Genomic DNA, 24333 nt, shown 5'->3' with positions numbered 1-24333 from the left:
GCACCAGGGATGGGGGCCACCAAGCTAGCTGGGCGGGCTAGCTCACGGACGTGCAGTGGGGATTGTGCATATGTTCGGTTTATTAAAGGGGTTGGGTTACAGAGTGTTGTTACGAGGGGGGGAGGGGGGTTAAATGTTCTGCTGACGAGGGAGGGACTTGGGCTAAGAGACAGAGAGGAGGTTGGGGGCGGAGGCTGCCTGGGGGCGGACTGGTGGAGGCGCGCAGCATGGGCTGGAGGCGGGCCCAAAAAAGGGGATGGCTGATGGGCGAAGTGGGGGGGGGGGCAATGAGCCCCCCAACTAGGCTGATCACCTGTAATATTCGAGGGTTAAATGGGCCGGTCAAGAGGGCACGTGTGTTCGCGCATCCTAGGGGACTGAAGGCGGACGTGGTAATGTTGCAGGAGCCGCACCTTAGAGTAACTGACCTGATTAGATTGAGGAAAGGCTGGGTCAGTCAGTCAGGTCTTTCACTCGGGACTAGACTCAAAGACTAGAGGGGTCGCGATCCTGATCAATAAGTGGGTGGTGTTTGAGGCGGGTAGAATAGTCTCGGATGTGGGAGGTCATAAGAACATAAGAACTAGGAGCAGGAGTAGGCCCTCTGGCCCCTCAAGCCTGCTCCGCCATTCAATGAGATCATGGCTGATCTTTTGTGGACTCAGCTCCACTTTCCCGCCCGAACACCATAACCCTTAATCCCTTTATTCTTCAAAAAACTATCTATCTTTATCTTAAAAACATTTAATGAAGGAACCTCAACTGCTTCACTGGGCAAGAAATTCCATAGATTCACAACCCTTTGGGTGAAGAAGTTCCTCCTAAACTCAGTCTTAAATCTACTTCCCCTTATTTTGAGGCTATGCCCCCTAGTTCTGCTTTCACCCGCCAGTGGAAACAACCTGCCCGCATCTATCCTATCTATTCCCTACATAATTTTATATGTTTCTATAAGATCCCCCCCCCCACCTCCCGCATCCTTCTAAATTCCAACGAGTACAGTCCCAGTCTACTCAACCTCTCCTCGTAATCCAACCCCTTCAGCTCTGGGATTAACCTAGTGAATCTCCTCTGCACACCCTCCAGTGCCAGTACGTTCTATCTCAGGTAAGGAGACCAATACTGAACACAATATTCCAGGTGTGGCCTCACTAACACCTGATACAATTGCAGCATAACCTCCCTAGTCTTAAACTCCATCCCTCTAGCAATGAAGGACAAAACTCCATTTGCCTTCTTAATCACCTGTTGCACCCATAAACCAACTGTTTGCGACTCATGCACTAGCACACCCAGGTCTCTCTGCACGGCGGTATGCTTTAATATTTTATCATTTAAATAATAATCCCTTTTGGTACATTATGGTTAGTGGGAAACTGGAGGGGGTGCCGGTGGTATTAGGAAATGTGTATGCGCCAAATTGGGATGATGTGGAGTTTATAAAGAGGATGCTGGGGAAGATACCGGACCTGGACTCGCACAGGTTGGTCATGGGAGGGGTCTTCAGCACAGTTATTGACCCTGGCTTGGACCGGCCAAGCTCGGAAACGGGCAGGGTGCCAGCAATGACAAAGGAACTAAAAGGGTTCATGGAGCAGGTGGAGGGGGTGGATCCATGGAGATTTGGGCAATCGAGGGTGAAGGAGTTCTTCTATTCACATGTGCATAAAGTGTACTCCAGGATTGATTTCTTTATTTTGAGCAGGGCCTTGCTGGCTGCGGTAGTGGACACGGGGTACTCGGCGGTCGCAATCTCAGACCATGCTCCGCACTGGGTTGACCTGCAGGTTAGTAAAGACAGTAACCAGCGCCCGCACTGGAGGTTGGATGTGGGACTTTTGGCTGACGAAGGGGTGTGCGAGCGGCTGAGGAAATGTATCCAGAACTACCTGTAGGTCAACGACACGGGGGGGAATTTCAGCAGCGGTGGTCTGGGAAGCATTGAATGTGGTGGTCAGAGGGGAGCTGATCTCGATACGGGCCCATAGGGAGAAGGTGGACAGGGCAGAGACGGACCGACTGGTAAAGGAGATATTACAGGGCAGCACGGTAGCATTGTGGATAGCACAATTGCTTCACAGCTCCAGGGTCCCAGGTTCGATTCCGGCTTGGGTCACTGTCTGGGCGGAGTCTGCACATCCTCCCCGTGTGTGCGTGGGTTTCCTCCGGGTGCTCCGGTTTCCTCCCACAGTCCAAAGATGTGCAGGTTAGGTGGATTGGCCATGATAAATTGCCCTTAGTGTCCAAAATTGCCCTAGTGTTGGGTGGGGTTACTGGGTTATGGGGATAAGGTGGAGGTGTTGACCTTGGGTAGGGTGCTCTTTCCAAGAGCCGGTGCAGACTCGACGGGCCGAATGGCCTACTTCTGCACTGTAAAGTCTATGATAATCTATGAGATCGATAGGAGGTATGCGGAGACAACAGAGGCAGGGCTTTTAAGCGAACGGCGGAGGCTACAGACAGAGTTTGGCTTGTTAACCACAGGGAGGGCGGTGGAGCAGCTGAGAAAGGTGAGGGGGGCGATCTATGAGTATGGAGAGAAGGCCAGCAGAATGCTTGCACAGCAGCCGGGGAGATAGGGAAAGTAAATGATGGAGATGGGAACCGGGTTGGAGATTCAACAGGGGTGAATAAGGCGTTTAGGATTTCTACAGCAGGCTGTACAGGTCGGAACCCCCTGCAGGGCCGGAGGGGATGAGGCACTTCTTGGGGGGGCTGAATTTCCCAAAGGTGGACGGGGAGCTGGTAGAACGGCTGGGGGCCCCGATCGGGTTGGAAGAGATAGTGGAGGGTCTGAAGGCCATGCAGGCGGGTAAAGCCCCGGGGGCCGGATGGGTACCCAGTGGAGTTTTATAAAAAGTTCTCTGGGATATTGGGGCCGATGTTGATGAGGATGTTCAATGAGGCAAGGGAAAGAGGGCTGCTGCCCCCGACGATGTCACAGGCCACGTTTTCACTGATTCTGAAGCGGGACAAGAACCCGGAGCTGTGTGGGTCCTACAGGACAATATCCCTGTTGAATGTGGATGACAAATTACTGGCCAAAATCTTGTCCTCCAGGATTGAGGATTGTGTTCCGGATGTTATTGGGGAGGACCAGATAGGGTTTGTTAAGGGTAGGCAGTTGGTGGCCAATGTAAGAAGGTTGTTAAACGTAATCATGATGCCCCCGGAAGGTAGGGAGGCGGAGGTAGTGGTCGCAATGGATGCAGAAAAGGTTTTGATCGGGTAAAATGGGATCATCTGAGGGAGGTACTGGGACGGTTCGGAATTGGGTGGGGCTTTATTGACTGGGTCAGGTTACTGTATCAGGCTCCTGTGGCAAGCGTACGGATGAATAGGCCAACATTGGACTATTTTAGACTGCACCGGGGGACGATACAGGGGTGCCCCCTCTCCCCACTGTTGTTCGCGCTAGCTATAGAGCCGTTGGCAATTGTTCGGAGAGCCTCAAGGGGCTGGTCGGGGGGGGTGGGGGGGGGGGGGGACGACGACAGGAGAGGCGATTGTGGGAGCTGCCGTTTAGATTAGTAGGGGGAAGCTTTAGGTACCTAGGCATTCAAGTGGCACAGGAATGGGACCGGCTGCATAAATTAAATCTGTCCCGACTAGTAGACCAAATGAAGGACGATTTTCGGAGATGGGACGCGCTTCCGTTGTCACTGGCTGGGAGGGTGCAGACGGTGAAGATGACGGTCCTCCCGAGATTCCTGTTTGTATTTCAGTGTCTCCCCATCTTTATTCCGCGGTCCATTTTTAAATGTGTCAACAAAGTGATCTCTGGCTTTGTTTGGGCGGGCAAGAGCCCGCGGGTAAGGAAGGTAATGCTTGAGCGGAGTCGGGGTGAGGGCGGGCTGGCGCTGCCAAATTTTAGTAACTATTACTGGGCAGCGAATATAGCCATGATCAGGAAGTGGGTGGTGTGGTCGGCATGGAGCGTCTGGGGGCGTTGGTAACTGCGCCTGTGCTGTTCCCGCCGGCACGGTATTCCACCAGCCCCGTGGTGGTGGCGGCCCTGAGAGTCTGGGGGCAATGGAGGAGACATGTGGGAGCAGAGGGAGCATCGGTCTGGTCCCCAATCTGTAATAATCACCGGTTTGCCCCGGGAAGTATGGATGGGGGGATTCCAGATATGGCGGAGAGCTGGGATTGAGAGGATGGGGGATATGTTTATAGAGGGGAGCTTTCCGAGTATGAGGACGCTGGAGAAGTTTGGGTTGGCGAGGGGAAACAAATTCAGGTATCTGCAGGTGCGGGACTTCCTACGTAAACAGGTGTCAACCCTCCCGTTCCTACCGCTAAGGGGGATTCAGGACAGGGTAGTTTCCAGAGGGTGGGTAGGAGAAGGGAGCGTCTCAGACATTTACAAGGAACTTATGGGGTCAGAGGAGACGCAGATATTACTAGGGTAAAGAAATCGTGGGAATTTGAGTCCATCTTTTTGTGCTTGTATTGAGGCCTTTCCCACAGTTTTGTCTGGTGTAATATAGCTAATTTTTCTTGTTTAATAAATATTTTATTCTTTGTGTTAAAAGTTCAGTCGCAGACTTCTGTGAATTTGCTCAGTAACTTTCCTCCGCAGTTTCTAAAAAGTTAGGATCTATTAAGTCAGGGTTCACTCTGAGATCTGACTTGTCCATTAGCTGGGATCGTAACAAATGCAGGAAACACAGCAACCAATTTGTGCACAGCAAGCTCCCACAAACAGCAATGTGATAATGAGCAGATAAGTGCTTTAGCGATGTTGGCTGAGGGATAAATATTGACCAGGACACGGTGGAAAGACGCCCCTGCTCTTCTCTGAAAGAGTGCCGTGAGATTTGTAAATCTATCTGAGAGGACAGACAGGACCTTGATTTAATATCTCACCAAAACACAGCACCCCCAATTGTGCAGCACTCCCCCACTGCTGCACACACAATGTTAACCGGAATCATGGGCGGGATTCTGCGCAAATCGTTGGGGCAGGAAAAAACGGCGCAAACCCTGGCGGGAACCACTCCGCCGTCGAGCCGCACCTTCGAGGGCTAGGGCTGCGCCGGAGTGGTTTGCACCGCGCCGGGCGGCGGGAAGGGGCTTGGCACCACACCAACCGGCGCTGAAGGGCCTCCGCCGACCGGCGCGAGTTGGCGCATGCGCGGGAGCGACAGCATCTGCTGGCGTCATTCCCGCGCATGCGCAGGGTGGATTCATCTCCGCGTCGGCCATCGCGGATCGGTACAAGGCTGATGCGGAGGACCCCCACGGCACAGGCCCGCTCGTGGTTCGGTGGGTACCGATCGCGGGCCAGGCCACCGCGGGGGCAACCCCCGGGGCCAGGTCGCCCCGCGCCCCCCCCCCCACCCCCGAGGACCCCAGAGGCCATCCACGGAGCTGGGTCCCACCGGTAGGGACCAGCCTCAATTTACGCCGGTGGGACCCTCGTTAAACGGGCGGGACTTCGGCCCATCGTGGCCCGGAGAATTCGGGCAGCCCCGGGGCCCACTGCGTCGCGCCGGTCCCCGCCATTCTCCGAGGCGGGCGGCGAGATTCACGCCGGGGCGATTTTTGGGGGGCCGGAGAATTCGGAGGGGGGCGGGGGCGGGATTCACCCGGCGGGGGGTCGGAGAATCCCGCCCACGTATCCAAGTCTCTGAAGTAAGACTTGGACTGATGATCATTTCGCTCAGAACCCAGAATGTCACCAACTGTCATAAAAGACAGAGGGTAGGAGTGGGAGGGTGCGTTTCTGAATGGAGGACTGTGACCAGTGGTGTTCCACAGGGATCAGTGCTGGGACCTTTGCTGTTCGTAGTATATATAAATGATTTAGAGGAAAATGTAACCAGTCTGATTAGTAAGTTTGCAGACGACACAAAGGTTGGTGGAATTGCGGATAGCGATGAGGACTGTCAGAGGATACAGCAGGATTTAGATCGTTTGGAGACTTGGGTGGAGAGATGGCAGATGGAGTTTAATCCGGACAAATGTGAGGTAATGCATTTTGGAAGCTCTAATACACTAAGTAATGAACTGGCCATTTATCATTGAAACTGTCCCTAACATGACTCTATTATAACATCCAAATTAAAGCACTGGTGTGACTACTCAACCCCTTTTGGCTGTACTAATAGAGAAAAACTTGCATTTATAGTGTGCCTTTTATTACCTGAGAATGCCTCGAAGCATTTTATAGCCAATTAAGTGCTTTTGAAGTATAATCACTGTTATAGGAGACACAGCTGTCAAACTTACACAGCCAACTCCACCATAGATTATTATCATTATCATAGAATTTACAGTGCAGAAGGAGGCCATTCGGCCCATCGAGTCTGCACCGGCTCTTGGAAAGAGCATCCTATCCAAGGTTGACACCTCCACCCTATCCCCATAACCCAGTAACCCCACCCAACACTAAGGGCAATTTTGGACACTAAGGGCAATTTATCATGGCCAATCCACCTAACCTGCACATCTTTGGACTGTGGGAGGAAACCGGAGTACCCGGAGGAAACCCACGCACACACGGGGGGGGATGTGCAGACTCCGCACAGACAGAGAACCAAGCCGGAATCGAACCTGGGACCCTGGAGCTGTGAAGCAATTGTGCTATCCACAATGCTACCATGCTGCCCAGTGTCATAGTCACCCAATAATCAGTTGAAGAGATCTTGGTTGAGGGATGAGTATAAACCAGGACACTGGGAAAAACTCCCCAGATCTTCGACAAAATAGCTCCAAGGAAATCTTGAAGGGGAACTCAAATTCCCGCTGTTTCTTTACCCCAGCAATATCTTTACATAAAGACACATAAACCAGTGAAGAATTGCCACGAGTTTGACCTGAATCTGAAAGAGGCGAAGCCTTGATTCAACCTCTCATTTGAAAGATGGTGCCTTCGACAGTGCAGCACGCCCTCAGTACTGCACAGGAGTATCATCCTAAATTACCCAGTGGATCTTGAACCCAGGACCTACTGCCTCAGAAGCATTTGCATTATCGACTGAGCCATTCGTGAGAGACTAGTGTGGAAGACTGGAGCTATCGACACTAATTCCTGCATTTTCCTGGTGTTGTTTTCCAAAGACAGCTCAGAAGTTGAGTTTACTCCAAATGGCTAATGCCATTCACTGTTGGGCATTGAATCTTTTAAGTGTTTGGGGGTGGGAGAGGGGAGATCTTTACCTGACTGTAGACCCGAACAGAATGTCGAGGCAAAGCTCTGGATGGAAGAATCAACCTCCTCTGGGTTCTGGAGAGACAGGAGGCGAGGGAGGAGAGTAACGAGCGACTGGACGAAGATTCGGGCACTGTGCTGGTCAGCCTCCTGATTCTTCAGGACCTTCAAGGTCAGGGTGGCTCCGTGCAGTGACCTGTGACCCAGGCAATCCCTGGGCGTCTGCTCTTCGTCCGCTAGGGAGCAGTTATCGGAGCCGATCTCCGAGACGTCCGACCTCCCAGAGTCCTTTTCGGCTGCCATCGAATACTGGTCGCAGGAGTCAAACTCGGTCCTGGAAAGGTCCTGCTCATCGATGCTGAAATTACTTTCACTATACCGGGATCCGGGTGGCTTATTCGTGCTGGGGTCAACCGATAAGAAGTTTGCCAAATCTGGGTAAGTGTTGATGTTGTTTCGATGTATTCCTTCCAGCTGTTCCCCCTGCTCCAGTCCCAGGCCTGGTATCTTACTCAGTGCCTCATTAATAGCGAGGCCCGTGGAATACACCAAGTGGTTCCTCAGCAGCGGGGGGTTCTCCTCCGGGGTGGTTTGGCCCATGCCCTCCTCCAGAGTGGTGCGGCCGGTGTCCGTGGTGACGCTGATGCTGATGTCGGGGCTCTTCTCGTTGCTCGACTCCCAGTGAGCCTGCTCGGCCGACAGGATGCGCCTCTGCCACCTGAAGTCGGCCTCGCTGATCTCCATGGACTCCCGCGTGGACTCGGTGCCGCCCTTCAGCTCCTCCGCGTGCTTCAGCAGGTGACGCACTTGCTCCTCGTTCAACCCCTTCCCTTGGCTCAGTTCGTCCAGGGCACCGAGCAAGGTACAGACGCAGGACACTGAGGCGTAACAGGCCTCAATCCCTCCTTTGATGCAGGCTTCTGTCATTCCGTCCATGATGCTGCAGAGAAAGAAAAATATAACCAATAGTCTCTAGGTAGTATAGAGTTTGAGTGTTGCTGAAAAAAGAGACATGTTGTGGAGGTTTTTCATCTTGCACTCAACAGGACAGAATGTAAGAATGCCAAATTTCAATGCAGCAACAAATTATACCGCATGGGAAGTGGGTGCATGTTGGTTGGCTAGTTGATAAAATCATTGCCATGGAGAATGCACCAGGCAACTATTGACCTGCATGCTTTTAATTCAAATAAAGCCCAATGCCTGGACATGTTCCTTTTGCTTGCAAGGGACAGGTCTCTTCATATGAATATATAGCACGTATAAGTGAGCCACATTGCGAGTGTAGTTCTCAACACACCCAGGATTGTTCATTGAGTGCTGTCCAATCACAGAATCAGATCTAATGTTAGACATTATGTTCTGAGTATTACATGTGAGCGATAGTCTGATTGGGCGTCAAGCTTGCAGAGTGAACAAATGGCTCAAGCCCTATTTACCAACCGGCACCCTATCCTCGAGCAGTATACATTGTTGCTCCCTTTGAAATTTGGCATTCCTGTGACTGTCCTCAACATGACGTAAAGCTCCAACTGCAGGTCTCTTTATTTCAGCGAAAAAATATCTTCGACCTCATCCAATGAGTTTATCCTTCAAGACCCTTGCTTATTCAAAGGGGGACATTTGTGTGGGGACTGTCAGAATGAAACACAAACTTAGAAACAAAAGAGACTCATCGGCTTTGTGGCTGGGGAAAGATGGTTTCGGGAACAAAGAAATCTGGACCAGGTGACGCAGGTTTAAGGCTTTTGGGAAGTAATACTGTGGGGGGGTAAATCTGCGGGAGAATATTTTTAGGCAGTGAGCGGTGATGACCTGGGACTCACGAGGGAGGTAGATGAGGAGGCGAGGCGTGATTTCAGAAGGAAATTGGTTGGGCGCATGAGGGAACCTCAGGAGCTATAGGGACAGAGTGGGGGAATGGGACAGATCGGACTGCAACACGGAGAGTTAACGTGAACACAGAGGGCGAAAAGGGCTGTATACGTGCTGCAATGGCTTTCGAGTATTCTCTACAGCAGGCATTGTCAAACTCAGGGGCGCGACCCACGGGTGGGTCATGGGCGGGTGTTGGGAGGGTTGCGGAGCCGTCCGTCGCGGCGCTCCCGATCGCGCAAATCCGCGCGCAACAGCCGCAGCAGCCGGGTGTTAATAATGCCGACTGCGAGCGGCCTTCAATATGGCCAGGAACAGATTTTAAAAATTTGGCCACACTGCGCATGTGTGCCCGATCATCGGTTCGCATGCGCAAAACTATGTGCATGTGCATTTTTGGAACGCATGCGCAATGCAGCCGCATTTTTAAAAATATGGTCGCAGCCTTTTTTTTTCAGGTTCGGGGGGCCAAAGGGACAAAGTGATCATTGGGACCAAAGGGACCCAAAACCATTTCCTCCGTTCTTGTCAGCAACAAACAAGGTAAGAGAAAATGGTGGGTCGCGAAGGTCGGCCGGCGTGGGTCGCGAAGGTCGGCCGGCGAAGGTCGGCCAGCGTGGGTCGCGAAGGCTGGCCGGCGTGGGTCACGAAGGTCGGCCGGCGTGGGTCGCGAAGATTGGCCGGTTGGTAAAAATGGGTCCCCGGAAAAAAAGTTTGAAAAACACTGCTCTACAGAGCAAGTATCTAGGAACTGTGCAGGGCCATGGAGAGTGAGGGATTCAAGCTCAAATTTCACTAAAACTAGCCGGGCAATAATAATTTGAAAGGCTGATGGAATGTTACAGGGAGCCCGTGTGGTGCAGTGTTAGGGCTCGGCCAGAAGCTCTGGGTTCATATCCCAATAGGGACTCGATGGCCAAGGAAGGGTACGTTCATAAGATGGCCAAACAGGCTGATGATCAGCCTGTAAATCCTCCCAAAACACCTGAGGGCAGGTGGTAAGTGCAGGAGAGGTTCCTGGTCAGCCACATCGCCGAAGGCAAAACGCAGGGGCGGCACGGTGGCGGTCCCGGGGTACGATCCCGGCCCTGGGTCACTGCCCGTGTGGAGTTTGCACATTCTCTCCGTGTCTGCGTGGGTTTCACCCCCACAACCCAAAGATGTGCAGGGTAGGTGGATTGGCCACGCTAAATTGCCCCTTTATTAGACAAAAAAAATAAAAATTGGGTACTCTAAATTTATTAAAAAAAGAAGAAAATTGTCAAGCGTAATGATGGACCTATCCAGTGGATGTCCATGGTCGCCAACGTCCACTTAGGGTGCGGCGCCTGAAGGAGGAGGGGAATGTTGGGTTTCGTCTCGAGTGAGCTGCAGTGCACATTGAAAACAGCGCGGGAGGAGAGAAAGCCGGGACATTGAAAACAGCGCGAGTGGAGAGTGAGCCGGGACATTGAAAACAGCGCGAGTGGAGAGTGAGCCGGGACATTGAAAACAGCGCGGGAGGAGAGTGAACCGGGACATTGAAAACAGCGCGGGAGGAGAGAGAGCCGGGACATTGAAAACAGCGCGAGTGGAGAGTGAGCCGGGACACTGAAAACAGCGCGGGAGGAGAGTGAGCCGGGACATTGAAAACAGCGCGAGTGGAGAGAAAGCCGGGACATTGAAAACAGCGCGAGTGGAGAGTGAGCCGGGACATTGAAAACAGCGCGAGAGGTGAGTGAGCCGGGACAGTGAAAACTGCGCGAGTGGAGAGTGAGCCGGGACATTGAAAACATCGCGAGTGGAGAGTGAGCCGGGACAGTGAAAACAGCGCGAGTGGAGAGTGAGCTGGGACATTGAAAACAGCGCGGGAGGAGAGAAAGCCGGGACATTCAAACAGCGCGAGTGGAGAGTGAGACGGGACATTGAAAACAGCGCGAGTGGAGAGAGAGCCGGGACATTGAAAACAGCGCGAGTGGAGAGTGAGCCGGGACATTGAAAACAGCGCGGGAGGAGAGTGAGCCGGGACATTGAAAACAGCGCGGGAGGAGAGTGAGCCGGGACATTGAAAACAGCGCGAGTGGAGAGTGAGCCGGGACATTGAAAACATCGCGAGTGGAGAGTGAGCCGGGACAGTGAAAACAGCGCGAGTGGAGAGTGAGCCGGGACATTGAAAACAGCGCGGGAGGTGAGTGAGCCGGGACAGTGAAAACAGCGCGAGTAGAGAGTGAGCCGGGACATTGAAAACATCGCGAGTGGAGAGTGAGCCGGGACAGTGAAAACAGCGCGAGTGGCGAGTGAGCCGGGACATTGAAAACAGCGCGGGAGGAGAGAAAGCCGGGACATTCAAACAGCGCGAGTGGAGAGTGAGCCGGGACATTGAAAACAGCGCGAGTGGACAGTGAGCCGGGACATTGAAAACAGTGCGAGTGGAGAGAGAGACGGGACATTGAAAACAGCGCGGGAGGAGAGTGAGCCGGGACATTGAAAACAGCGCGGGAGGAGAGAAAGCCGGGACATTGAAAACAGCGCGAGTGGAGGGAGAGCGGGAGATTTAAAAAGCGCGGGAGGAGAGAGAGCCGGGACATTGAAAACAGCGCGAGTGGAGAGTGAGCTGGGACATTGAAAACAGCGCGAGTGGAGAGAGAGCGGGAGATTTTAAAAGCGCGAGTGGAGAGTGAGCCGGGACAGTGAAAACAGCGCGGGAGGAGAGAGAGCCGGGATATTAAAAACAGCGCGAGTGGAGAGTGAGCCGGGACATTGAAAACAGCGCGAGTGGAGAGACAGCCGGGACATTGAAAACAGCGCGAGTGGAGAGTGAGCCGGGACATTGAAACAGCGCGGGAGGAGAGAAAGCCGGGACATTGAAAACAGCGCGAGTGGAGAGAGAGCCGGGACATTGAAAACAGCGCGAGTGGAGAGTGAGCCGGGACATTGAAAACAGCGCGAGAGGAGAGTGAGCCGGGACATTGAAAACAGCGCGGGAGGAGAGAGAGCGGGAGATTTAAAAAGCGCGGGAGGAGAGAGAGCCGGGACATTGAAAACAGCGCGAGTGGAGAGAAAGCCGGGACATTGAAAACAGCGCGAGTGGAGAGTGAGCGGGAGATTTAAAAAGCGCGGGAGGAGAGAGAGCCGGGACATTGAAAACAGCGCGAGTGGAGAGAAAGCCGGGACATTGAAAACAGCGCGAGTGGAGAGTGAGCGGGACATTGAAAACAGTGCGAGTGGAGAGTGAGCCGGGACATTGAAAACAGCTCGAGTGGAGAGTGAGCCGGGACAGTGAAAACAGCGCGAGTGGAGAGTGAGCCGGGATTGAAAACAGCGCGAGTGTAGAGTGAGCCGGGACACTGAAAACAGCGCGAGTGGAGAGTGAGCCGGGACAGTGAAAACAGCGCGAGTGGAGAGAGAGCCGGGACAGTGAAAACAGCGCGAGAGGAGAGAAAGCCGGGACATTGAAAACAGCGCGAGTGGAGAGTGAGCCGGGACATTGAAAACAGCGCGAGTGGAGAGAAAGCCGGGACATTGAAAACAGCGCGAGTGGAGAGAGAGCCGGGACATTGAAAACAACGCGAGTGGAGAGAAATCCGGGGCATTGAAAACAGCGCGAGTGAAGAGAGAGCAGGGACATTGAAAACAGCGCGAGTGGAGAGAGAGCCGGGACATTGTTAACAGCGCGAGTGGAGAGAGAGCCCGGACATTGAAAACAGCGCGAGTGGAGAGAGAGCCGGGACATTGAAAACAGCGCGGGAGGAGAGAAAGCTGGGACATTGAAACAGCGCGAATGGAGAGTGAGCCGGGACATTGAAAACAGCGCGGGAGGAGAGAAAGCCGGGGCATTGAAAACAGCGCGGGAGGAGAGAGAGCCGGGACATTGAAACAGCGCGAGTGGAGAGAGAGCCGGGACATTGAAAACAACGCGAGTGGAGAGAGAGCGGGAGATTTTAAAAGCGCGGGAGGAGAGTGAGCCGGGACATTGAAAACAGCGCGAGTGGAGAGAAAGCCGGGACATTGAAAACAGCGCGAGTGGAGAGTGAGCCGGGACATTGAAAACAGCGCGAGTGGAGAGAGAGCCGGGACATTGAAAACAGCGCGAGTGGAGAGAAAGCCGGGACATTGAAAACAGCGCGAGTGGAGAGTGAGCCGGTACATTGAAAACAGCGCGAGTGGAGAGTGAGCCAGGACAGTGAAAATAGCGCGAGAGGAGAGAGAGCGGGAGATTTAAAAAGCGCGGGAGGCGAGAAAGCCGGGACATTGAAAACAGCGCGAGTGGAGAGAAAACCGGGACATTGAAAACAGCGCGGGAGGAGAGAGAGCCGGGACATTGAAAACAGCGCGAGTGGAGAGTGAGCCGGGACACTGAAAACAGCGCGGGAGGAGAGTGAGCCGGGACATTGAAAACAGCGCGAGTGGAGAGAAAGCCGGGACATTGAAAACAGCGCGAGTGGAGAGTGAGCCGGGACATTGAAAACAGCGCGAGAGGTGAGTGAGCCGGGACAGTGAAAACTGCGCGAGTGGAGAGTGAGCCGGGACATTGAAAACATCGCGAGTGGAGAGTGAGCCGGGACAGTGAAAACAGCGCGAGTGGAGAGTGAGCTGGGACATTGAAAACAGCGCGGGAGGAGAGAAAGCCGGGACATTCAAACAGCGCGAGTGGAGAGTGAGACGGGACATTGAAAACAGCGCGAGTGGAGAGAGAGCCGGGACATTGAAAACAGCGCGAGTGGAGAGTGAGCCGGGACATTGAAAACAGCGCGGGAGGAGAGTGAGCCGGGACATTGAAAACAGCGCGGGAGGAGAGTGAGCCGGGACATTGAAAACAGCGCGAGTGGAGAGTGAGCCGGGACATTGAAAACATCGCGAGTGGAGAGTGAGCCGGGACAGTGAAAACAGCGCGAGTGGAGAGTGAGCCGGGACATTGAAAACAGCGCGGGAGGTGAGTGAGCCGGGACAGTGAAAACAGCGCGAGTAGAGAGTGAGCCGGGACATTGAAAACATCGCGAGTGGAGAGTGAGCCGGGACAGTGAAAACAGCGCGAGTGGCGAGTGAGCCGGGACATTGAAAACAGCGCGGGAGGAGAGAAAGCCGGGACATTCAAACAGCGCGAGTGGAGAGTGAGCCGGGACATTGAAAACAGCGCGAGTGGACAGTGAGCCGGGACATTGAAAACAGTGCGAGTGGAGAGAGAGACGGGACATTGAAAACAGCGCGGGAGGAGAGTGAGCCGGGACATTGAAAACAGCGCGGGAGGAGAGAAAGCCGGGACATTGAAAACAGCGCGAGTGGAGGGAGAGCGGGAGATTTAAAAAGCGCGGGAGGAGAGAGAGCCGGGACATTGAAAACAGCGCGAGTGGAGAGTGAGCTGGGACATTGAAAACAGCGCGAGTGGAGAGAGAGCGGGAGATTTTAAAAGCGCGAGTGGAGAGTGAGCCGGGACAGTGAAAACAGCGCGGGAGGAGAGAGAGCCGGGAAATTAAAAACAGCGCGAGTGGAGAGTGAGCCGGGACATTGAAAACAGCGCGAGTGGAGAGACAGCCGGGACATTGAAAACAGCGCGAGTGGAGAGTGAGCCGGGACATTGAAACAGCGCGGGAGGAGAGAAAGCCGGGACATTGAAAACAGCGCGAGTGGAGAGAGAGCCGGGACATTGAAAACAGCGCGAGTGGAGAGTGAGCCGGGACATTGAAAACAGCGCGAGAGGAGAGTGAGCCGGGACATTGAAAACAGCGCGGGAGGAGAGAGAGCGGGAGATTTAAAAAGCGCGGGAGGAGAGAGAGCCGGGACATTGAAAACAGCGCGAGTGGAGAGAAAGCCGGGACATTGAAAACAGCGCGAGTGGAGAGTGAGCGGGAGATTTAAAAAGCGCGGGAGGAGAGAGAGCCGGGACATTGAAAACAGCGCGAGTGGAGAGAAAGCCGGGACATTGAAAACAGCGCGAGTGGAGAGTGAGCGGGACATTGAAAACAGTGCGAGTGGAGAGTGAGCCGGGACATTGAAAACAGCTCGAGTGGAGAGTGAGCCGGGACAGTGAAAACAGCGCGAGTGGAGAGTGAGCCGGGATTGAAAACAGCGCGAGTGTAGAGTGAGCCGGGACACTGAAAACAGCGCGAGTGGAGAGTGAGCCGGGACAGTGAAAACAGCGCGAGTGGAGAGAGAGCCGGGACAGTGAAAACAGCGCGAGAGGAGAGAAAGCCGGGACATTGAAAACAGCGCGAGTGGAGAGTGAGCCGGGACATTGAAAACAGCGCGAGTGGAGAGAAAGCCGGGACATTGAAAACAGCGCGAGTGGAGAGAGAGCCGGGACATTGAAAACAACGCGAGTGGAGAGAAATCCGGGGCATTGAAAACAGTGCGAGTGAAGAGAGAGCAGGGACATTGAAAACAGCGCGAGTGGAGAGAGAGCCGGGACATTGTTAACAGCGCGAGTGGAGAGAGAGCCCGGACATTGAAAACAGCGCGAGTGGAGAGAGAGCCGGGACATTGAAAACAGCGCGGGAGGAGAGAAAGCTGGGACATTGAAACAGCGCGAATGGAGAGTGAGCCGGGACATTGAAAACAGCGCGGGAGGAGAGAAAGCCGGGGCATTGAAAACAGCGCGGGAGGAGAGAGAGCCGGGACATTGAAACAGCGCGAGTGGAGAGAGAGCCGGGACATTGAAAACAACGCGAGTGGAGAGAGAGCGGGAGATTTTAAAAGCGCGGGAGGAGAGTGAGCCGGGACATTGAAAACAGCGCGAGTGGAGAGAAAGCCGGGACATTGAAAACAGCGCGAGTGGAGAGTGAGCCGGGACATTGAAAACAGCGCGAGTGGAGAGAGAGCCGGGACATTGAAAACAGCGCGAGTGGAGAGAAAGCCGGGACATTGAAAACAGCGCGAGTGGAGAGTGAGCCGGTACATTGAAAACAGCGCGAGTGGAGAGTGAGCCAGGACAGTGAAAATAGCGCGAGAGGAGAGAGAGCGGGAGATTTAAAAAGCGCGGGAGGCGAGAAAGCCGGGACATTGAAAACAGCGCGAGTGGAGAGAAAGCCGGGACATTGAAAACATCGCGAGTGGAGAGAAAGCCGGGACATTGAAAACAGCGCGGGAGGTGAGTGAGCCGGGACAGTGAAAACAGCGCGAGTAGAGAGTGAGCCGGGACATTGAAAACATCGCGAGTGGAGAGTGAGCCGGGACAGTGAAAACAGCGCGAGTGGAGAGAGAGCGAGAGAATTAAAAAGCGCGGGAGGAGAGAAAGCCGGGACATTGAAAACAACGCGAGTGGAGAGTGAGCGGGAGATTTAAAAAGCGCGGGAGGAGAGAGAGCCGGGACATTGAAAACAGCGTGAGTGGAGAGAGAGCGGGAGATTTAAAAAGCGCGGGAGGAGAGAAAGCCGGGACATTGAAAACAGCGCGAGTGGAAAGAGAGCGGGAGAGTTAAAAAGCGCGGGAGGAGAGAGAGCCGGTACATTGAAAACAGCGCGAGAGGAGAGAAAGCCGGGACATTGAAAACAGCGCGGGGGGAGAGTGAGCCGGGACATTGAAAACAGCGCGGGAGGAGAGAGAGCCGGGACATTGAAAACAGCGCGAGTGGAGAGTGAGCCGGGACATTGAAAACAGCGCGAGTGGAGAGTGAGCCGGGACATTGAAAACAGCGCGAGTGGAGAGTGAGCCGGGACATTGAAAACAGAGCGAGTGGAGAGTGAGCCAGGACATTAAAAACAGCGCGAGTGGAGAGTGAGCCGGGACATTGAAAACAGCGCGAGTGGAGAGAGAGCCGGGACATTGAAAACAGCGCGAGTGGAGAGAAAGCCGGGACATTGAAAACAGCGCGAGTGGAGAGTGAGCCGGTACATTGAAAACAGCGCGAGTGGAGAGTGAGCCAGGACAGTGAAAATAGCGCGAGAGGAGAGAGAGCGGGAGATTTAAAAAGCGCGGGAGGCGAGAAAGCCGGGACATTGAAAACAGCGCGAGTGGAGAGAAAGCCGGGACATTGAAAACATCGCGAGTGGAGAGAAAGCCGGGACATTGAAAACAGCGCGGGAGGAGAGTGAGCCGGGACATTGAAAACAGCGCGAGCGGACAGAGAGCCGGAACATTGAAAACAGCGCGAGTGGAGAGTGAGCCGGGACATTGAAAACAGCGCGAGTGGAGAGAGAGCGAGAGATTTAAAAAGCGCGGGAGGAGAGAAAGCCGGGACATTGAAAACAACGCGAGTGGAGAGTGAGCGGGAGATTTAAAAAGCGCGGGAGGAGAGAGAGCCGGGACATTGAAAACAGCGTGAGTGGAGAGAGAGCGGGAGATTTAAAAAGCGCGGGAGGAGAGAAAGCCGGGACATTGAAAACAGCGCGAGTGGAAAGAGAGCGGGAGAGTTAAAAAGCGCGGGAGGAGAGAGAGCCGGTACATTGAAAACAGCGCGAGAGGAGAGAAAGCCGGGACATTGAAAACAGCGCGGGGGGAGAGTGAGCCGGGACATTGAAAACAGCGCGGGAGGAGAGAGAGCCGGGACATTGAAAACAGCGCGAGTGGAGAGTGAGCCGGGACATTGAAAACAGCGCGAGTGGAGAGTGAGCCGGGACATTGAAAACAGCGCGAGTGGAGAGTGAGCTGGGACATTGAAAACAGAGCGAGTGGAGAGTGAGCCAGGACATTAAAAACAGCGCGAGTGGAGAGAGAGCCGGGACATTGAAAACAGCGCGAGTGGAGAGTGTGCCGGGACATTGAAAACAGCGCGGGAGGAGAGAAAGCCGGGACATTGAAAACAGCGCGAGTGGAGAGTGAGCCGGGACATTGAAAACAGCGCGGGAGGAGAGAAAGCCGGGACATTGAAAACAGCGCGAGTGGAGAGTGAGCGGGAGATTTAAAAAGCGCGGGAGGAGAGAGAGCCGGGACATTGAAAACAGCGTGGGAGGAGAGAGAGCCGGGACATTGAAAACAGCGCGAGTGGAGGGAGAGCGGGAGATATAAAAAGCGCGGGAGGAGGGAGAGCCGGGACATTGAAAACAGCGCGATGGAGAGTGAGCTGGGACATTGAAAACAGCGCGAGTGGAGAGAGAGCGGGAGATTTTAAAAGCGCGAGTGGAGAGTGAGCCGGGACAATGAAAACAGCGCGGGAGGAGAGTGAGCCGGGACATTGAAAACAGCGCGAGTGGAGAGTGAGCCAGGACAGTGAAAACAGCGCGAGAGGAGAGAGAGCGGGAGATTTAAAACGCGCGGGAGGCGAGAAAGCCGGGACATTGAAAACAGCGCGAGTGGAGAGAAAGCCGGGACACTGAAAACATCGCGAGTGGAGAGAAAGCCGGGACATTGAAAACAGCGCGGGAGGAGAGTGAGCCGGGACATTGAAAACAGCACGAGCGGACAGAGAGCCGGGACATTGAAAACAGCGCGGGAGGAGAGAGAGCGGGAGATTTAAAAAGCGCGGGAGGAGAGAATGCCGGGACATTGAAAACAGCGCGAGTGGAGTGTGAGCGGGAGATTTAAAAAGCGCGGGAGGAGAGAGAGCCGGGACATTGAAAACAGCGCGAATGGAGAGAGAGCGGGAGATTTAAAAAGCGCGGGAGGAGAGAAAGCCGGGACATTGAAAACAGCGCGAGTGGAAAGAGAGCGGGAGAGTTAAAAAGCGCGGGAGGAGAGAGAGCCGGTACATTGAAAACAGCGAGAGTGGAGAGTGAGCTGGGACATTGAAAACAGCGCGAGTGGAGAGAGAGCGGGAGATTTAAAAAGCGCGGGAGGAGAGAGAGCCGGGACATTGAAAACAGCGCGAGTGGAGAGAGAGCCGGGACATTGAAAACAGCGCGAGTGGAGAGAAAGCCGGGACATTGTAAACAGCGCGGGAGGAGAGAGAGCCGGGACATTGAAAACAGCGTGACTGGAGAGAGAGCGGGACATTGAAAACAATGCGAGTGGAGAGAGAGCGGGAGATTTAAAAAGCGCGGGAGGAGACAAAGCCGGGACATTGAAAACAGCGCGAGTCGAGAGAGAGCCGGGACATTGAAAACAGCGCGGGAGGAGATAAAGCCGGGAGATTGAAAACAGCGCGAGTGGAGAGTGAGCCGGGACATTGAAAACAGCGCGAGTGGAGAGAGAGCCGGGACATTGAAAACAGCGCGAGTGGAGAGAAAGCCGGGACATTGAAAACAGCGCGAGTGGAGAGAGAGCGGGAGATTTAAAAAGCGCGGGAGGAGAGAAAGCCGGGACATTGAAAACAGCGTGAGTGTAGAGAGAGCCGGGACATTGAAAACAGCGCGAGTGGAGAGAGAGCGGGAGATTTAAAAAGCGCGGGAGGAGAGAAAGCCGGGACATTGAAAACAGCATGAGTGTAGAGAGAGCCGCGACATTGAAAACAGCGCGAGTGGAGAGAGAGCGGGAGATTTAAAAAGTGCGGGAGGAGAGAAAGCCGGGACATTGAAAACAGCGCGAGTGGAGAGAGAGCGGGAGATTTAAAAATCGCGGGAGGAGAGAAAGCCGGGACATTGAAAACAGCGCGAGTGGAGAGAGAGCGGGAGATTTAAAAAGCGCGGGAGGAGAGAAAGCCGGGACATTGAAAGCAGCGCGAGTGGAGAGAGAGCGGGAGATTAAAAAAGCGCGGGAGGAGAGAAAGCCGGGACATTGAAAACAGCGCGAGTGGAGAGTGAGCAGGAGATTTAAAAAGCGCGGGAGGAGAGAAAGCCGGGACATTGAAAACAGCGCGAGTGGAGAGAGAGCGGGAGATTTAAAAAGCGCGGGAGGAGAGAAAGCCGGGACATTGAAAACAGCGCGAGTGGAGAGTGAGCCGGGAAATTGAAAACAGAGCGAGTGGAGAGAAAGCCGGGAGATTTAAAACGCGCGGGAGGAGAGAGTGCCGGGACATTGAAAACAGCACGAGAGGAGAGTGAGCCGGGACATTGAAAACAGCGCGAGTGGAGAGTGAGCCGGGACATTGACAACAGCGCGAGTGGAGAGTGAGGCGGAACATTGAAAACAGCGCGAGTGGAGAGAGAGCCCGGACAGTGAAAACAGCGCGGAAGGAGAGAAAGCCGGGACATTGAAAACAGCGCGAGTGGAGAGCAAGCCGGGACATTGAAAACAGCGCGAGAGGAGAGTGAGCCGGGACATTGAAAACAGCGCGAGTGGAGAGAGAGCCGGGATATTGAAAACAGCGCGAGTGGCGAGTGAGCCGGGACATTGAAAACTGTGTGAGTGGAGAGAGAGCCGGGACATTGAAAACAGCGCGAGTGGAGAGAAAGCCGGGACATTGAAACAGCGCGAGTGGAGAGTGAGCCGGGACACTGAAAACAGCGCGGGAGGAGAGTGAGCCGGGACATTGAAAACAGCGCGGGAGGAGAGTGAGCCGGGACATTGAAAACAGCGCGAGTGGAGAGTGAGCCGGGACATTGAAAACAGCGCGGGAGGAGAGAAAGACGGGACATTGAAAACAGCGCGAGTGGAGAGAGAGCGGGACATTAAAAACAGCGCGAGTGCAGAGAGAGCCGGGACATTGAAAACATCGCGAGTGGAGAGTGAGCCGGGACATTGAAAACAGCGCGGGAGGAGAGTGAGCCGGGACATTGAAAACAGCGTGAGTGGAGAGTGAGCCGGGTCATTGAAAGCAGCGCGAGTGGAGAGAGAGCCGGGACATTGAAAACAGCGTGGGAGGAGAGAGAGCCGGGACATTGAAAACAGCGCGAGTGGAGAGTGAGCCGGGACATTGAAAACAGCGCGAGTGGAGAGAGAGCGGGAGATTTAAAAAGCGCGGGAGGAGAGAAAGCCGGGACTTTGAAAACAGCGCGATTGGAGAGAGAGTGGGAGATTTAAAAAGCGCGGGAGGAGAGAAAGCCGGGACATTGAAAACAGCGCGTGTGGAGAGAGAGCCGGGACATTGAAAACAGCGCGAGTGGAGAGAGAGCGGGAGATTTAAAAAGCGCGGGAGGAGAGAAAGACGGGACATTGAAAACAGCGCGGGAGGAGAGAGAGCCGGGACATTGAAAACAGCGCGAGTGGAGAGAGAGCCGGGACATTGAAAACAGCGCGAGTGGAGAATGAGCCGGAACATTGAAAACAGTGCGAGTGGAGAGAGAGCGGGAGATTTAAAAAGCGCGGGAGGAGAGAAAGCCGGGACATTGAAAACAGCGCGAGTGGAGAGAGAGCCGGGACAGTGAAAACAGCGCGAGTGGAGAGAGAGCCGCGACATTGAAAACAGCGCGAGTGGAGAGAGAGCGGGAGATTTAAAAAGTGCGGGAGGAGAGAAAGCCGGGACATTGAAAACAGCGCGAGTGGAGAGAGAGCGGGAGATTTAAAAATCGCGGGAGGAGAGAAAGCCGGGACATTGAAAACAGCGCGAGTGGAGAGAGAGCGGGAGATTTAAAAAGCGCGGGAGGAGAGAAAGCCGGGACATTGAAAGCAGCGCGAGTGGAGAGAGAGCGGGAGATTAAAAAAGCGCGGGAGGAGAGAAAGCCGGGACATTGAAAACAGCGCGAGTGGAGAGTGAGCAGGAGATTTAAAAAGCGCGGGAGGAGAGAAAGCCGGGACATTGAAAACAGCGCGAGTGGAGAGAGAGCGGGAGATTTAAAAAGCGCGGGAGGAGAGAAAGCCGGGACATTGAAAACAGCGCGAGTGGAGAGTGAGCCGGGAAATTGAAAACAGAGCGAGTGGAGAGAAAGCCGGGAGATTTAAAACGCGCGGGAGGAGAGAGTGCCGGGACATTGAAAACAGCACGAGAGGAGAGTGAGCCGGGACATTGAAAACAGCGCGAGTGGAGAGTGAGCCGGGACATTGACAACAGCGCGAGTGGAGAGTGAGGCGGAACATTGAAAACAGCGCGAGTGGAGAGAGAGCCCGGACAGTGAAAACAGCGCGGAAGGAGAGAAAGCCGGGACATTGAAAACAGCGCGAGTGGCGAGTGAGCCGGGACATTGAAAACTGTGTGAGTGGAGAGAGAGCCGGGACATTGAAAACAGCGCGAGTGGAGAGAAAGCCGGGACATTGAAACAGCGCGAGTGGAGAGTGAGCCGGGACACTGAAAACAGCGCGGGAGGAGAGTGAGCCGGGACATTGAAAACAGCGCGGGAGGAGAGTGAGCCGGGACATTGAAAACAGCGCGAGTGGAGAGTGAGCCGGGACATTGAAAACAGCGCGGGAGGAGAGAAAGACGGGACATTGAAAACAGCGCGAGTGGAGAGAGAGCGGGACATTAAAAACAGCGCGAGTGCAGAGAGAGCCGGGACATTGAAAACATCGCGAGTGGAGAGTGAGCCGGGACATTGAAAACAGCGCGGGAGGAGAGTGAGCCGGGACATTGAAAACAGCGTGAGTGGAGAGTGAGCCGGGTCATTGAAAGCAGCGCGAGTGGAGAGAGAGCCGGGACATTGAAAACAGCGCGGGAGGAGAGAGAGCCGGGACATTGAAAACAGCGCGAGTGGAGAGTGAGCCGGGACATTGAAAACAGCGCGAGTGGAGAGAGAGCGGGAGATTTAAAAAGCGCGGGAGGAGAGAAAGCCGGGACTTTGAAAACAGCGCGATTGGAGAGAGAGTGGGAGATTTAAAAAGCGCGGGAGGAGAGAAAGCCGGGACATTGAAAACAGCGCGTGTGGAGAGAGAGCCGGGACATTGAAAACAGCGCGAGTGGAGAGAGAGCGGGAGATTTAAAAAGCGCGGGAGGAGAGAAAGACGGGACATTGAAAACAGCGCGGGAGGAGAGAGAGCCGGGACATTGAAAACAGCGCGAGTGGAGAGAGAGCCGGGACATTGAAAACAGCGCGAGTGGAGAATGAGCCGGAACATTGAAAACAGTGCGAGTGGAGAGAGAGCGGGAGATTTAAAAAGCGCGGGAGGAGAGAAAGCCGGGACATTGAAAACAGCGCGAGTGGAGAGAGAGCCGGGACAGTGAAAACAGCGCGAGTGGAGAGAGAGCCGGGACATTGAAAACAGTGCGGGAGGAGAGTGAGCCGGGACATTGAAAACAGCGCGAGTGGAGAGTGAGCCGGGACATTGAAAACAGCGCGGGTGGAGAGTGAGCCGGGACATTGAAAACAGCGCGAGTGGAGAGAGAGCCGGGACATTGAAAACAGCGCGGGAGGAGAGAAAGCCGGGACATTGAAAACAGCGCGAGTGGAGAGAGAGCGGGAGATTTAAAAAGCGCGGGAGGAGAGAAAGCCGGGACATTGAAAACAGCGCGTGTGGAGAGTGAGCTGGGACATTGAAAACAGCGCGAGTGGAGAGAGAGCGGGACATTGAAAACAGCGCGGGAGGAGAGAAAGCCGGGACATTGAAAACAGCGCGGGAGGAGAGTGAGCCGGGACATTGAAAACAGCGCGGGAGGAGAGAGAGCCGGGACATTGAAAACAGCGCGGGAGGAGAGTGAGCCGGGACATTGAAAACAGCGCGGGAGGAGAGAGAGCCGGGACATTGAAAACAGCGCGAGTGGAAAGAAAGCCGGGACATTGAAAACAGCGCGGGAGGAGAGAGAGCGGGACATTGAAAACAGCGCGAGTGGAGAGAAAGCCGGGACAGTGAAAACAGCGCGAGTGGAGAGTGAGCCGGGACATTGAAAACAGCGCGAGAGGAGAGAGAGAGCGGGACATTGAAAACAGCGCGGGAGGAGAGAGAGCCGGGACATTGAAAACAGCGCGGGAGGAGAGAAAGCCGGGACATTGAAAACAGCGCGAGTGGAAAGAAAGCCGGGACATTGAAAACAGCGCGGGAGGAGAGAGAGCGGGACATTGAAAACAGCGCGAGTGGAGAGAAAGCCGGGACAGTGAAAACAGCGCGAGTGGAGAGTGAGCCGGGACATTGAAAACAGCGCGGGAGGAGAGTGAGCCGGGACATTGAAAACAGCGCGGGAGGAGAGAGAGCCGGGACATTGAAAACAGCGCGAGTGGAGAGTGAGCCGGGACATTGAAAACAGCGCGGGAGGAGAGTGAGCCGGGACATTGAAAACAGCGCGGGAGGAGAGTGAGCCGGGACATTGAAAACAGCGCGGGAGGAGAGTGAGCCGGGACATTGAAAACAGCGCGGGAGGATAGTGAGCCGGGACATTGAAAACAGCGCGAGTGGAGAGTGAGCCGGGACATTGAAAACAGCGCAGGAGGAGAGAAAGCCGGGACACTGAAAACAGCGCGGGAGGAGAGAGAGCCGGGACATTGAAAACAGCGCGAGTGGAGAGACAGCCGGGACAGTGAAAACAGCGCGGGAGGTGAGAAAGACGGGACATTGAAAACAGCGTGGGAGGAGAGAAAGACGGGACATTGAAAACAGCGCGGGAGGAGAGTGAGCCGGGACATTGAAAACAGCGCGAGTGGAGAGTGAGCCGGGACATTGAAAACAGCGCGGGAGGAGAGTGAGCCGGGACATTGAAAACAGCGCGAGTGGAG

The 24333-nt window shown here is 54.6% G+C and overlaps 1 protein-coding gene across 1 annotated transcript in view; it reads right to left on the bottom strand.

Annotated features, from left to right (window-relative positions):
- arfgef3 (ARFGEF family member 3) overlaps positions 1-24333 on the bottom strand; it is a 363850-nt gene that overhangs the window by 72960 nt on the left and 266557 nt on the right. The window contains exon 12 of the mRNA XM_072513502.1: positions 7165-8096. Within this exon, the coding sequence (XP_072369603.1) occupies positions 7165-8096 (932 nt within the window). The remainder of the gene's footprint in view (positions 1-7164; positions 8097-24333) is intronic.

This window comes from Scyliorhinus torazame, chromosome 1, assembly GCF_047496885.1.
Source record: "Scyliorhinus torazame isolate Kashiwa2021f chromosome 1, sScyTor2.1, whole genome shotgun sequence".
NCBI classification, from domain to species: Eukaryota; Metazoa; Chordata; class Chondrichthyes; order Carcharhiniformes; family Scyliorhinidae; genus Scyliorhinus; species Scyliorhinus torazame.
The sequence above is the reverse complement of the archived record's forward strand: the minus strand, read 5'-3'. Positions and strand labels throughout refer to the sequence as shown.